Genomic DNA, 14,292 nt, shown 5'->3' with positions numbered 1-14,292 from the left:
CAGATGTAATTAAGGAAGGTTTGCCAGAGCGAAGGGTTTGCGGGAGAAGAAAGCAGATTTTGAAATAACTGCGGCCGGGGCCTCTTCGGGCTCCCTCCCTTCACTGTTCGGAGGCCTTGCGAGGCACAAGCACAATTATTAAAATTTGTTCTTAGCTTGTAATTTATTCATTTGATCAGATGTAAAGGTTTATTGTCTGTCTGTCTTTCTCATAGATTTTCCGGAATCAGAAAAACTGACTTTGTTCATTGCAAACATGTGGCATGATATATTTATTTCCCAGTCGGTGATTAATAAAGCAATGCAGCTGGTTGCCAGGCAGCGTGCGAAAGGAGAGGTTCGGAACTGTCTGAGAGCGTTCCTCAACTGGGAAAAGGTGAGGCTGGCTTTTACTTATTGTCATAACCATGCTCGTAGATCTTACGTGAATGTACTCACTCGGGTCGTACTTGTTCATCAGCATTTCAGAGACATTCCTCTTTGTGTGAGATCCTTTAAAATACCATTTTAGCCCAAGCTTATGCGTTTAGTTCGGCAAATGTGCACGGGCCAGCTTGGGAAGAAGTGTAGACTTACGTGTTGTGCTGATTTAACAAAAGTTTCTTCTGTCCACTGGTTTACCGCTGATGAAGTCCACGTGTATGTGTGCAGGGCCCAGAGGGGCCGTCTGCAGTAGGCACTTGGAGAGGCAAAAAAAAATGGTGAGGTGAAAAATTTCAACTCCTCGTTTTGATGTTTTTCAGTCTGTACTCTCTTTTTCTTTTTGGTTGATGGGATTTTTATTTATTTAAGTACTTTGTTCCTATGCGTTTATTTGGTAACTGAGTGCTAATACGGCATCTAGATTGGTATTCCTTTATGTATAGCTTTTATCGAATGAGAATCTCTGGATGTCGAATTGCCAGTGGGAAACTCAAAGAGATGTCGAATTCAGTGACGGGTTGACTTTGGTTTGTTTTTAAATGACTGTGTATTAATATCCTCTTAATATTATCCTGGCTCATGCACGTACTGGAATTTTATATGCCGTTTTGCTTTCCTTTTTGGTACTTTTTGATATTAATATTCGTTAGACTTCTGTTTTCTTATGAAAAGTACAGGAAGGGGCTACTGGTGGATACAAGTTAAGGAAATATTTAAAAGCAAGTCTGTTATCATCTGTTTAGCAACTTGTCCAGACAAAGCAGAGTGTAGTCCTGGGAGGCATCATCAGATTCCCATCAGTCACTGAGTCAGAAGGGCCCTTCCGTCTCCTGCCATCGACCGCGATGGCCACTATCACACCCCCACCCCCAGGTCCCCCGCGGGGCCACATGCCTCTGCCTGGTCCCCCTGCTTGTGCACTGGAACCTGCTCCTCTGGCCTGTTCAGGATGAAACCAGATATGGGTGATTTGATGATAAAAGACATTCTTCATGAAAAAAGCAGAATTGTAAGAAATGTGTTTGCCATATATCAAATAAAAATATCAAGTCCAGGGGCACCTGGGTGGCGCAGTCGGTTAAGCGTCCGACTTCAGCCAGGTCACGATCTCGCGGTCCGTGAGTTTGAGCCCCGCGTCAGGCTCTGGGCTGACGGCTCAGAGCCTGAAGCCTTTTTCCGATTCTGTGTCTCCCTCTCTCTCTCTGCCCCTCCCCCGTTCATGCTCTGTCTCTCTCTGTCCCAAAAATAAATAAATGTTGAAAAAAAAAATTAAATAAAAAAAAAAAATACCAAGTCCAGGGTATAGAAAAACGAGTAATACTTGGGGGAAGAATGCCATTATAGTACAAGACTTGCAGATTTTCTCTCTCAGAGAGACAAAAAAGAGTAGACGCACTGGAATTCATTAATATGTAAGGTAAACTTGAATGAAGAATATTAATTTTTCTGTTTGCCTATAGCACATGTACAAACCCATCATGAATTTGGTTACGTGAAAACCTTAATTCTTAAAAAGTGAAGATTCCCGGGGCACCTGGCTAGCTCAGTAGGTTAAGCATCTGACTTCGGCTCAGGTCATGATCTCGCAGTCTGTGAGTTCCAGCCTCGAGTCGGGCTCTGTGCTGACAGCTCGGAGCCTGAAGCCTGCTTCCGATTCTGTGTCTCCTTCTCTGTGCCCTCCCCCACTCATCTTGAAAGTTGGCATATATGATCCTGGACAATTGGGGAATAAGGAACTCAAAAGTAAGATCAGTGTTTCGCAAGTCATTGAAAAGGAAAACCCTTCATACCAAGGATCTCTAGTTTTGGGAAAACTTAGACTCACTAACATAGTTTAAGTGTTTTCATTATTAAACCGATAAAGTGGCTGATAATTATTTTAAAAATTAAAAATCTGAGAAGCAATCTGAAAAAAAAAAGAATATAGCTTAAAAGGTATGAAGCAGTGAACAAAAAGAAAACACATAGAAGAAAAACACATTGCCTTTAAAAAATAGTAACAAAACAGATAGCTCTCAGGTCAGACTAATGAAAAAAGAGAAAAGGGAAAATATTGAAGATTTCAAAACGAGAAAGAAAATAGAACTGCGGTCGTAGGATAAAGGGTGCGAGAAGACCACTAGCCACAACTGTGGTGGCAGATTTGGAAGCCAAGGACGGTTTCTAACGAAATAAACACTATCAGAGTTGGTTTTGGGGCAGAACACTTGAAGAAACAGCTGTTGTCAGCTAACGTTTATAGAAGAGGGGGAGAAGTTGATGTAAAACATAAAAAGCATGTATAGGCTCCACCTGAATTTTGCTGCACCTTATAAAGAACCAAGTTATTCTAGCCTTTTGCAAGTATAAGAAAAGATTGAAAGCTTCCTATTTACCGTTGATAACAAAACCCAATGGAAAATAGGACGAGAAAGAAAAAGTTGTAAGTCCACTGTTAGGTATTTATCCAAGAAGTCGCGTTAACGTCCACACGAAGACATGTGTGTTCACAGCAGCATTCTCGCGCATCACCTGAGGCCGGAATAGCCCCGAAGCCTGTCAGTAGGTGAGTGGATAAGCACACTGGTCCGGCATGTAATGGAGAACTATTCAGCAGCAAGGAGCGTTCAGACCGCCAATAGGTACAAGGACGTGGGTAAATATCAACAAATGCGCGCAGGTGTGAATGAAGCCAGGCCAAGGAGTCCAGTACTGGCTAAATTTTATCAATTTCTGTAACAAGACTGATATCTAGCATCAGGAAGATGTTAGAATTTAAAGGACTTTTTTGAAGTTAAAAAAATTTTTTTATTACAACTTTTTAATTCTTTGCTTTGAGGTAATGACAATTTGCATTTCTATCTGGATTGCGGCTGCTCTGTTTTCTACCTGACTGGATTCTGCATCCTGCCTAGAGCTTTTTTTGTGGCCTACCCACCACCGGTTTATAATCAGCTTAGGACAAGTATTATGACTAAGATAAACGTAGTTCCTTATTCCAATACAGCTTTCAAAAGGTGTCTTAAAATTAAATGATTATTCATGGGATGCTTGTTACACTCGAGATTACAAATGAAAGGTGCTGTATTTGAAAGTCTAAATTGTATTTTGTTTTTTTCCTTTCTCGTTTGCTAGAATGCTCCTGTGGATGTGGGTTTCATGGTTTCTAAGCTGCTTTTGACCATACAGCTGTGTCCAAAAACAGAATTCCAGTCCAGTGAAAAATTTGGTGAGGATTTGAGTGATAACACTTGGGAGTACATATTTGCCATCGACCTGCTGTGTTGCCACCAGAAGTGGATTTGGACACACGACAACATTATAAGGTACGGCCGTTTCACTGACTCAGAGCTGGGGTGTTGGATTGGAAGGTAGTCTGTTGAATGGCTGCTGAAGTTGGTTGGAGCAGATTTTGCTGTTGAAGGCAGCGGAAACATGTACAAATGACATTTGGATTTGGGTCAGAGTTGGTAAAACTACCCTTGAAGGACTCGTATTATCGTCACATGTCTTTGCGTTGTTTTTTTGTGGTGCCTGTGACTTCTTCCCCTAGATTGTTTTATTACCACCTCTGTCCCAAGGGGAAAGGAATCTCCTGGAGCAGGGGTGTGGGCTCGCTGGCATAAGCCGGCATGCGGAGCAGTGTCCACCGAGGGAAGTGCTCAGCCAGTAGCGTAGGATGAAGTGTGACGATCGTATCTTAACCTTCAAATACTTGGGAAAACCCACGCGAACAGGCAGAGTGAGAGTCCAGATTAGCGGCTCTCCTCACCTGGCCTTTCAGGAGAGAACGGAGTCCCAGGCATCTGTTTTATGTAACGAATCTGCCTTTCTCTGGGCTTGGAGAATTCTGGCACTGGCAGCGTGCCATCTTTGGGAGACCGGGAGGTGGGGGGAAGGAGAAAATAGCTGCTCAAACAATTGTTCTTATTAGATCTTAATTGTCTGGGGACCTGACTTAGGAAGGCTAAGGGTTTGGGGGGTCTTTTGATTTTATTTAATTAATTAATTAATCTATTTATTTGAGGTGATTTATTTTTGAGAGAGAGAGTGAGTGTGTGTGTGTGCGTGTGTGCGTGTGCTTGCATAGGGGGGTTGTGTGGGGGCGGGGAGGGCCCGAGGGAGGGGGAGAACCCCGAGCAGACTCTGCCCTGTCAGCGCAGAGCCCAATGCAGGGCTTGTTCCCACGAACCGTGAGATCATGACCCGAGCCAAAATCAAGAATTGAACACTTCAACCAACTGAGCCACCCGGGCGCCCCAGAAAGGCTGGTTTAAAGGAGTTTATGACCCGAAAAAGGATTCACAAAGGATTGATAGTCCGTATCCTGGAGATACTTGAATGTATTCTGTGGGAAAGTGTACTCTCCTTTTTTCTCCTTAACACTAGGGAAAGATTACACTCCTAAATGTGAAACAGTAGGGAATTGAACGGTGGTACTTCTGTATAACGAGGTACGGCTGTGTTAAAATACACAGCTACAAACGGATGCTCGGGTAGTGACATGATGGCATCTCACAGTCCTTTGCTGACAAGTAAGGAAGTGACAGCCGTCTGCCCAGGGCTGTCAGGAAAGGCACGCGGGCCTCCTGTGGGCCTCATCCCCTGGCTCTTGGTGGGAGCCCAGTGGGCAGGGTGACCGATGAGACCACTGGAAGTGGTTCTCACCAGAGGTCCTTTGGCCAGTGCCCCCCGCTGGGCGTGAAGGTGTGGAAGGCCGGGATCTCTGCCTGAGCAACTCCAGTCCCGGAGCCCTAAGCGCTGTGGTCACCCTCCCCAGGTTTTTACGTACATGCACATGGAGAAGCATGTGGAAAGAAAAATCCGGAGTTAGTGGAGTAACATTCTCTGCAAATGTGCTGTTTGGGGCACTTTTAAGTTACGTTATTCTCCTGTGTGTTGTCACTCAGCTTTTCGAATACTACAAATGCTATGTAAGAAGGAAATCGGGTTTTGGAAGGAGAGAAGGCAAAGAGGAATTGGCAGTGTTTCAGTCAGTAGAAAGTTTCGACAGTGTGGTTTTCTTGAGCTCCGTGCTCCTCCGAGGACACGCTAGGCTTCTGGGAAACAGAGGCCACGCGCACGTCTGGAGGGTCCCAGTGAAAATCCAGACCCCCACCGCCGCCAGTTCTGGGACCTGGAGACCTTGTTCAGCTTCTCCACTCAAAGCCTTGTGAAAAGGGCGGAAACAGACTCAAGATGCAAACATAGCTCTTTGTAGCCTCTTTGAAGCCAGTGTGGGCAGAGACGCCCTGAATAGTTGGAGAGTGTGTGAGCCTCCTGTGACTGTCCTCATTTTAACCTAAAAAGTTACATCTTCAGAAGTCCCTCTTCTCGGGTGCCTGGCTGGCTCACTTGGTAGAGTGTGTGCCTCATGATCTCAGGGTTGTGAGTTCGAGCCCCACGTTGGGCATGGAGCCTGTTTTTATAAATAGATGAAATTTTTTTTAAAAAGTCCCTTTTCTTGACTAATTGTCTTTTATGGGCCAGTTTCAAGTTGTTGATATCTGAGCGGTGACACACATATGTTCTTTTCCTGCACATGCACATGAACACGCATGCGTGCTGTTACTGTTTTGTAGTAAAGAGCTGTGGCCTGTCATGGATAAGTGGATAAAATACCGAAAAGGACATGCAAACATTGCATATACTCCCGACATTATTATAGCATCAATTCTGAGGCTGATTGGTGAGTTGTCTGTTTTATTAAGCCTTTTCTTGTTATTGATCGTGTCTTGGTAGGGGAATAAAGGTGGAATAATACACGTTGGGGGAAACTTGACCATAACGAGTGACTTTATCACCGTCACAGTAGATATTTTCTCACTTACTCTCCTACTCCGCTCTGCCAGAGATGAAGTGTTCGTGCCAGTATATTTTGTGTGTGATTGAACGTGTGCTTCTCAGTTCGTACTGTTGGTAGCCACACAGGCACACACTGCCATATGCCAGCCGGGGCACAGAGTTGCTCTGAAGGACACTCTGGTCTCATTTGGTTCCTGAAAGTCGGCTGCCTGCCCGCCAGGCACCCGGGTTCTTTCCTGTTTGCCTAGGCAGGGTCACGTCCTGTGGTGCCGTGACTGGGAACCAACTTTGTTTTCCTCCAAGCTGAAATGTAGGAATGAAAATCGCTGTGTAAACATATTTTAAATGAGGCGTCTCAGATAAGGAGGACCTCAGTGGCTTTTTGGTTCTGCTCCTCCCTGTCTGCCACAGATTTTTATTTCTTAGTGTTACTCATTTTTTCCTCTTTGCCTCATCTCTGATGAGGTGCTCTCTAAGCCCTGCGGGATTTACGTGATGACATCTGTTACCTTTCAGAAGGCTCTCCTTACTCGGAACTGACTTCTCTGTCTGCAGCATGTAGCATTGCCCTCCGACACACAACAAACAAGGTTCGTCTGATAACCTGCACTGTAGCCCCTCAGATCCTTGAAGGTACTTCCTGCGACTTTCAAGTATCTCTAGAGTTGAATTATTTAGAACTTGAAGACAGTACCGCTCAAAAGAAGGTTTGAGAGTATTATTTACGTTGTCTAAGTAAGTCTTCTACTTCGAGCTGTCTGTGGCTGCTTTTGTTACCGTCTCAGCAAGAAGGTATTCCTGCTCTGTATCTGCTTCACATGCAAACCTAAGAACCTTGCGCTAAGTAAATGTGTAAAATGGTTCAAGACGGCAACCTGCTTTCAAGGAAGACTCTAATTTCACTGGAAAGGACAGAAAATACACTTGGAGTGAAGTGTGCGAGCCCGGAGTGATTGCCCGCGACCGTGGAGGAAGAGAGCCACCTGCAGAGATGAATAAGGCGTGGGTGGTGGAGGGGGCGAGCGGCTCCGTGGGCACCGCCGCCACACGGGCCCTGCAGAGCCCCTCCCTGCAGGCCCCCGGGACAGTCCGCGACAGCAGGAAGCAGGAAGGACACGAGGGCCAGGGGGCGGCAGACGGGCCGTGTGTGTGTCTGCACATTCTCCTTTCGGCAGCATCTTCTCTTACCGATGTTCGTAGTTTGAACTGATTTATTTTAAACCGAGAAACCTTCTTGAAGAAAAAATTAGGAAAAGATGTTAAGTCTATAAATACATATATCAACCTCCATAAAGTATCTTTGGATTTCGAAACGAACACGAAACTTTTTGAAGTCACGCTTACAAAATACTGTGTGATTTTTGCCGCTGTTGTTGCAGGAGGTTGTCCATTTACACACTTGTTGGTTGTGACGGGAGAGGAAGCGGGCGTGGGAGAGCGGAGGGCTGCGCTTCTGGTGGCTTCCGTGCGATCCTCGTGCACCTGTGGTGGACGGTCGGCCCCACACGTGCTTCGCCCCTGAAGCTGGCTCTCCGGAGTCCGTGCCTTCCACCTTTGGCCGGTCGTCCAGATGCCCTGAGAAGCTTCTTAAAGAATGTGTGTACACTTACATAATTAAGCCATATGTAGTGAAGTTACATAAGCTAGGAGTAAATGATGACGTGTACTTAACAGCGTTACGGGATGAGCTGATCACATATAAACACACGAGTGTCATTCGGAGGATGGATAGCCAGGAAGTGGTAAGGGTGAAAGTGAGCGCAGGGTCGGGCCTGGAGGATTCTCCTGGGGTCTGCAGACACCCGGCGTAGCTGCCGCAGCATCCCTGCCCGAGGCGGGTGTGGGGAGGGCCGGCGGGCAGAGGCCGGTGCCGGAGAGGGCGGTTCAGCTTGGCCAGCTCTGGTCGTCTGTGGGCGCCGAAGCTGTGGCGCTGGGCGATGGGGGCGGGGGGTGGGGACAGAGACGGGTGAGGCCTGTTCTCTAGAACTGCAGAGCTCTGAGAAGTTGGGTCCGGGCCGGATGTGCACGGACCCCCTGCACAGCTGTCCCATTTGGAGTTTGAGCCGTTTCTGAGAGGAAACTCCGTTAGAGAACCTTCCTGCAGTTTCTGAAGCTGACGCTATAGAATTCGGCACACAAACGGGTGAGCCGTGATTTTCCTAGTAGTGACACACTCATCATTCAAAGAATAGAGGAGTCGTCTTTATTTTTATTTCCAAATTGGCAAAATCCCAAATGAATTTTCACTCCACGGGAAACCCAAGACGCTTTCTGTCAGAACAGCCCGGGGTTACCTGACGTGGGATGGGGGGATGAGCAGTGCTGTCCGCAGGGGGTCGTACATGATTAGTAAGTGGGGTTTCTTCTAACGTGCTCGAGTGATGGCGTATTAGAGCATTTTGGGGAGTGTTTGGGTTGTTCTAGATCAAGGGGGATGTGGAGAAGTGCTAGAACCTGCTTCAGTCTGCTCATTTCAGGGCAGCGGTGAGGCTAGGGAAGGTCAAGCCCTCGTCTGAGGTCCCTCGGTGCTGAAGGTGGCCGAGCGGAGACAGAAGTCTGTCTGCTGCTGGACTCGGTCGAGTGCAAAGCCGTGTAGCGCCACCTTTGCCCCTAAGAGCTGGGGAACCCTCCAGGGCCCACCTGGTATTTAGCCTAGAAGCCAGGGGAGCCCTGCCCACATCAGGCGTTTGCAGGCCAGGCTGAAGTAGCCTCTGCTTGTCCATTTCCACCCGGCCTTTTGCCAGGCCTTTCTTTCACCCTTTCTTTGACGTCGCCTCAACTCCTGTTTTCCGGGGCCTGCCTGCACCTGCAGACTTGAGGGAGCCCTGGGGGGCTGCTCGGTCACCTTCCCCGCAGGCCCCCAGCTGCCTCCCTCATGCTTCCCTGAGTGCTGGGGGCTGTTACCTTTGACAGCGAGGTGAACTCCGTGTCTCTTACCTGTGTTTTCACGTGGCCGAATCCCCTGGACTCAGGTTCCTTCTGGGGGGACTGTTTCTCCCGTCTGTAGGGCAGATTTGTCTCTCATCTTTGTTCTCGTGCGTTAAGGTCTTTCCCCCAAGCCACCTACCTCTGACTCATGATTACTGATCATTTGATCCTTGAAAGTTCCATTAATTTAAAGAGCTTATAAAATCCAGTTCATTAAGTACTTTTAATTTAAAGAAAAGGGGCCATTATATTATCTGGGAAGACATGCGCATCCCGGGCTGAGCGAGCCCGTGTCTGTTTGGCACACGCCCTTCCCCCTGCTCAGCTGCCACGTGTATGTTGAGCACCCCTAGTAGATTGTCTCAGAGGACACATGGGGGCAGACAGCAGTTTGATCTAATTGGAAGCAGATAACTGAGTGATCACTGATTGAAATTCCTGATCTCTAAAGTACATTACTTTTCAACCTCGGTGAGAGATTTCCCGGGAATTATCCAGATGTCTATAGTTTCATCCTGGATTCGAAATTTTCCAGGCATCCATCCATCAGTAGGAATTTATTGAGCCGTCTGTGACAGCATTTGGGCTGCACGCCACCAGTACTGAGTTGGTTCCTGTAGGAAATGCTAAGTGATGAAGGTTACTTCAGTGTCCTATGTCTCAGTTTCTCCGTGTTCAAAATGGCAATGAAGCTGGTGGCCTGGGTTCGTATATATATATACAGCTGAGGGTGTGTGTAGAGTTGAGAAAACGCAGACACAGAAGAGTGAGATTACAGGGCGATGTCCTAAAAACTCAGGAAAAGGACTTGGATAAAAGGGCATCCAAGTTCGTCTGGAATCCCCTTCCTGTGAGAGAGGAGGGGCGGAGAACACGAGGCCGCACCTGGAGGGAGGGAACGGGGTTCCACCTCGAAGCAAGCCCACCTCCACGGACCGCGGACCACGGGAGGGATCCAGGTGGGCGGGGCTAGGCGCGTGGCATCATCGCGCTTCCTCCGTCCTCCGCCTTCAGCGGGATGTGGCTTCCCCCCCCCCCCCCCCCCCCCCCCCGCCGCGGTGAGGACCGAGGACCCCCAGGGCTTGTCACTGCAGGTCCTACTGACTGGGGGAGAGCTTCCGTTAGCACTTAAAGCCAGTAATGATAAACCGGTGTTAACATAAATGACATTCTCCGTGGAAAGTGGTTGCCAAACAAAACCGACCTCGAGGAGAACGGTTAACTTGCTGCAGATCCTCTTTTCTGCCAGGATCCGAGGGCCTGTCCGCGCTGCACCGGGCTCTTGCAGTGGGTTTTTTGGTTGAAGTGTGTAAAGAAAATCCAGCTTTGTACGGAGCTCCTGAGTGTTTTAATAGCCCTTTTAGATCATTGCGGATATGCTGGGACACCACGTAAAAATTCACAAGTGCCGACTCCCTAAACGGACGGAGTGGGGTCTGAACCGTCACCAGGGGGCCTTCCTGCCGCATCACCCGCTGGTCACGGGTCCTGAGGGCTCCAGGGCGACTTCATAAGGCGCGCTGCTCCCTCGGAAAATACTGATTTGCACACATCTTCCAGCCGTCAACAACATCCAGCAGACAGACAGACATTAATATCGTCACAATCTCATCAGAGAAGTCTTAAATTTTGAAGCTGTCAGGCGCAGGATGGCTGGTGGAAGTTTTTCCAAAATTCTAATTTGGCTTAAGAGCGCACATTTTGTCACCGACAGCAGTGATCAATTTCCTCGCTTTATTCGTTTTTGAGAAGAGGTCTGTCTGGGTCCAAATAGCTGTAGGTTGTCAGTCATTCGGCAGAGAAATGTGGGCGTGTCTCGGAAGAGCACCGCCTCCCTCCCGGTTCAGGCAGCCCCGTCGGTGCGTTGCCCCGGCCCGAGCCTGGCCAGGCCCCCGGTGTGCCGTGTGCCCCCCACACCCACAGCAGCTTACGGGCTGCTGGCCGCGGCAAGAGTAACTGTCGGTGCTTCGGAGGGGGCATCGTTCCGCGAAAGTAGCTGTTTTGACCGGGAGCTCCTGGTGGCAGCAGTGGCCCCCTTGCGGCCGCTGCCGTGACTGGTGCCGCGGGCCCAGTCGTCCGATCTGCGCTGGTGTTGAGCCTGGGTCTTATCTCAGCATCGGGAAGGAGGCAGGTCGCCTCTTAGTCCACGTTGTTCCGCTGTGAAAATCATTTGGACCCTGGGGACCGTGCAAACCACGCCCGCGCGCTCCCGGGCTGCGGCACGGCCAGGGCCGCGCCGCTCGGAAGGGTGCTGGTCCAGAACCTGGCTGCCGGCGCCGCGGCCTCGCCTGGGCCCTCCCGACCCAGCGCAAGTCAGCCGTGTCGCGCGGAGCCTGCCGAGACCACGCGCTCCGCTGAGCTCCCTCTCGGCTCCCTCGGCGGAGAAAGCCGCACGTGCGTGCCGCCCTCGTGTGACCGGAAGAAGGGACGGTTAGTCACCCTGGCCACCGTTGCCCCCACCCCCCAGGGGGACAAGGGGTGCTTTAGGCGTCCCGATGCTTTCCTGTTCCGCCCGCTCTCGGGTGAGGACAGGTACCCGTTTCAGCTTGAGGATCCTTCACCTCAATGTGCGGAACGGCGTAAGAGAGAAAACGTGAATTTTACATTCTCGGGAAAAGTTGCCATGTAACCAAAGACCGTTTACGTTTCGGTTTGTTTCCCCCCAGGTCGGTTGGGCCAGTTGGGCTTGAAGGAAGGGTTCCCGTCTGCTGTGAAAAGCATCAGCTCCGTCATCGGCATGTTTATTCAGCATGCCCAGGACGAAGGTAGGACCCGTGTCCGCTGAGACTGTTCTGAGTCCCTCGCGGCCCCGTTAAGCCTCTTGCGAGTTCCCACCGTGCGCCCTGCTCTGTGCACCTCTCGCTGCCGTGCGGCTGCGGGAAATGCATGGTTTTCATGCTTTTAAATGTGTGTCTATTTTCGAGAGAAGGCGTGCGCGTGAGGGGGAGGGGGGGCACAGAGAGCGGGAGAGAGAATCCCAAACAGGTTCCAGCACAGCCCAGAGCCCGCCACCAGGCTCGATCCCAAGATCCTGGGACCGTGACCTGAGCCGAAATCAAGAGTCAGACACACAGCAGACTGAGTCACCCAGGCGCCCCGCCCCCCCCCCCCCACCTTTTTAAAATGTTTATGTGAGGGGTGAGTAATTTTTAAAGCTGTGTTTCAGAACTGACGTTTGAGCACATGTGGGTTTTATGTTGTGTTCTTTGAATTGTAGTTTTAACTGAAATTCACCTAAATTAAATTTTCATTAAAGGACTTGTAAATAAACGTAAGCTAAATGAGAAAGAAGCCTAGCACACGTGGTCTGTGACCTTGCTGTAACCTACCTTCCTCTGCCGACCCGCCGGCCTCTCAGGCACATGGTGGGCGGGCGGGGGGGGGGGGCAGTGCTGCCCCGGGGAAGGGCTTTTCTTCTCCTCTCGTGGCTCTGTTTGTTTTCAGAGTAGCCCTTTCATAAGCACTCGCAGTGGCTATGTAATGGAATCATTTATTTGAGGAACGCTCCGGGATCCAGCTTCCATCGCAACATAAATGTGGAGCGTGATCCTTCCAGAGCTTCCTGCTCGGACACCCCGGCCGTGCCCTGGGTGCCGGCCTGCACACGGCTCTCTTGCCGTTTTGTTTCTTGCCACGTGTGGATGGGTCTTCGTTAATTTTTTCACTGTGGGTTTTTTCTCTGATACTTTTCACTGCTGGCAGAAAGTGTCCTGTGTGTGAAGAGTGTTTCCGCAGATTACGGCATTCAGATTCTGAATAACAAGCATTTTCTTGCGTAGCGACTGATAGGAAAATTCTTTGCAGATATACCGTGGGGCATACAGCTAGCAGCTGTGTACGCGCTTTGCGATCTGAGTCCCAGCAACCCAGCGGAGATCTCCCGCATCCTGGAAGCCTGGCGCAGAGAGACCTCTCACAGCGTTCCCTCCGCGGTGCTCAGCTGCCTGGAGGAAGTTAGCTGCCTGTGCGCCGAGGAGGTGGGCTAAGAAGCCCGTGCGCTCCTGCGTCTAGAGAAGTGCCTTCGCGTGTCTGAGTCCGGACAGTTGAGTCAGCTCGCAGAGTCCCGACTGAGGCTTCGGAACGTCGTCGCAGAGGAGAGGATGTCCAGGCGCGCCCGTCACTGTGGCGAGGACACCGGAGCCAGCAGGGGCCGGGCCGCCCTCCCCCAAACCGCATACATTTCACTTAAGGCTGTTGTGATTCCATGACATGTGGGTTGTATTATTGTGTCTTGGTCAAACAACAAAAACTTGAACTTAGCCCTTTTTTGCTGCAGAAAGTGTCCTTTTAGTCGCTTTTTAAAATTGAGTGGCATTTTATAATGAATTTAATATAAAAGCATTGATTTGGTTCCTGAGCTAATTTTGGACTTTGCGCTGGAATGGCTGACTAGGAAAAAATAAATCGGCTAAGAAGGAGCTAGAAGACTCTTCCGCGGTCTTAGCTGGAAACGGACGGTTCCATTGTTTCTCCAGGTGGGCGCACCACGGGTGAGAGGGAACCCGGGGAGAGCCTTCGGGCCCCGTTGTAGCGCGTCTTCTTCCTGTCTCTGCGGTTCCTTAAAACCCTGTCACTCTAGGAGGACCAGGAGCGCCTCCGAGCAAAGGTCACTTGCAGGGTCGTGTCCCGACGTGTATCTAAACGATTCAGAGGCCAGCGCGGGTGGGTCTCTGTGTGTGCCGTGTACATATGGACAGTGCTATAATGTGTTTCACATTTGATGATATTCCACTTTCGGAATTGTAGTATTTGTACATAGAAAATGGGTTTAATAACTCACCGTGGTTCCGATTTGTCTTATATTCATCATTTCTTAAAACTCTTGTATGTGTTTTTTATAATAAAAAATAAAAAGTAAGCCACGCACGTGATTGTTCTCATCCGCCAAGAGTGACACTGGGTGTTAGTTATCAGCAAAGATGGAAAATTCTCCACTCTAACCAAAGGGAAGACGGCCGCTCCAACACAGGAATACGCCACGTGCTGTTATCACGCCGGTCGTGAGTGTTCTCCGAGATGCTCTTGGCGTCACTGGATCCCGCGTAATTACGTGCTGATGGCCCCTCTTTGTTTACTTACGAATATTGCTGCCCTTTAAAAAATCACATCCGACAACTCTTTTGTCACTCCTGCCTCGTGTTTTTGAAACAGTTATAA

At 49.4% G+C, this 14,292-nt stretch overlaps 1 protein-coding gene across 3 annotated transcripts in view; it reads left to right on the top strand.

Moving 5' to 3' along the window:
• Positions 1-13,993, top strand: part of ICE1 (interactor of little elongation complex ELL subunit 1) — a 57,077-nt gene extending 43,084 nt beyond the window's left edge. Inside the window, exons 15-19 of one of the 3 annotated variants that reach the window (XM_043601423.1) lie at positions 216-376; positions 3,538-3,728; positions 5,985-6,091; positions 11,802-11,900; positions 12,940-13,993. In XM_043601423.1, the coding sequence (XP_043457358.1) occupies positions 216-376; positions 3,538-3,728; positions 5,985-6,091; positions 11,802-11,900; positions 12,940-13,121 (740 nt within the window). In that variant the 3' untranslated portion in view covers positions 13,122-13,993. Of the gene's footprint in view, positions 1-215; positions 377-3,537; positions 3,729-5,984; positions 6,092-6,723; positions 7,556-11,801; positions 11,901-12,939 lie in introns of those variants that run through there. The other 2 variants (XM_043601439.1, XM_043601431.1) reach the window with 2 other exon arrangements.
• The last annotated feature ends 299 nt before the right edge of the window (positions 13,994-14,292 follow it).

Source organism: Prionailurus bengalensis, chromosome A1, assembly GCF_016509475.1.
Source record: "Prionailurus bengalensis isolate Pbe53 chromosome A1, Fcat_Pben_1.1_paternal_pri, whole genome shotgun sequence".
In the NCBI taxonomy this organism is placed as follows: Eukaryota; Metazoa; Chordata; class Mammalia; order Carnivora; family Felidae; genus Prionailurus; species Prionailurus bengalensis.
The sequence above is the reverse complement of the archived record's forward strand: the minus strand, read 5'-3'. Positions and strand labels throughout refer to the sequence as shown.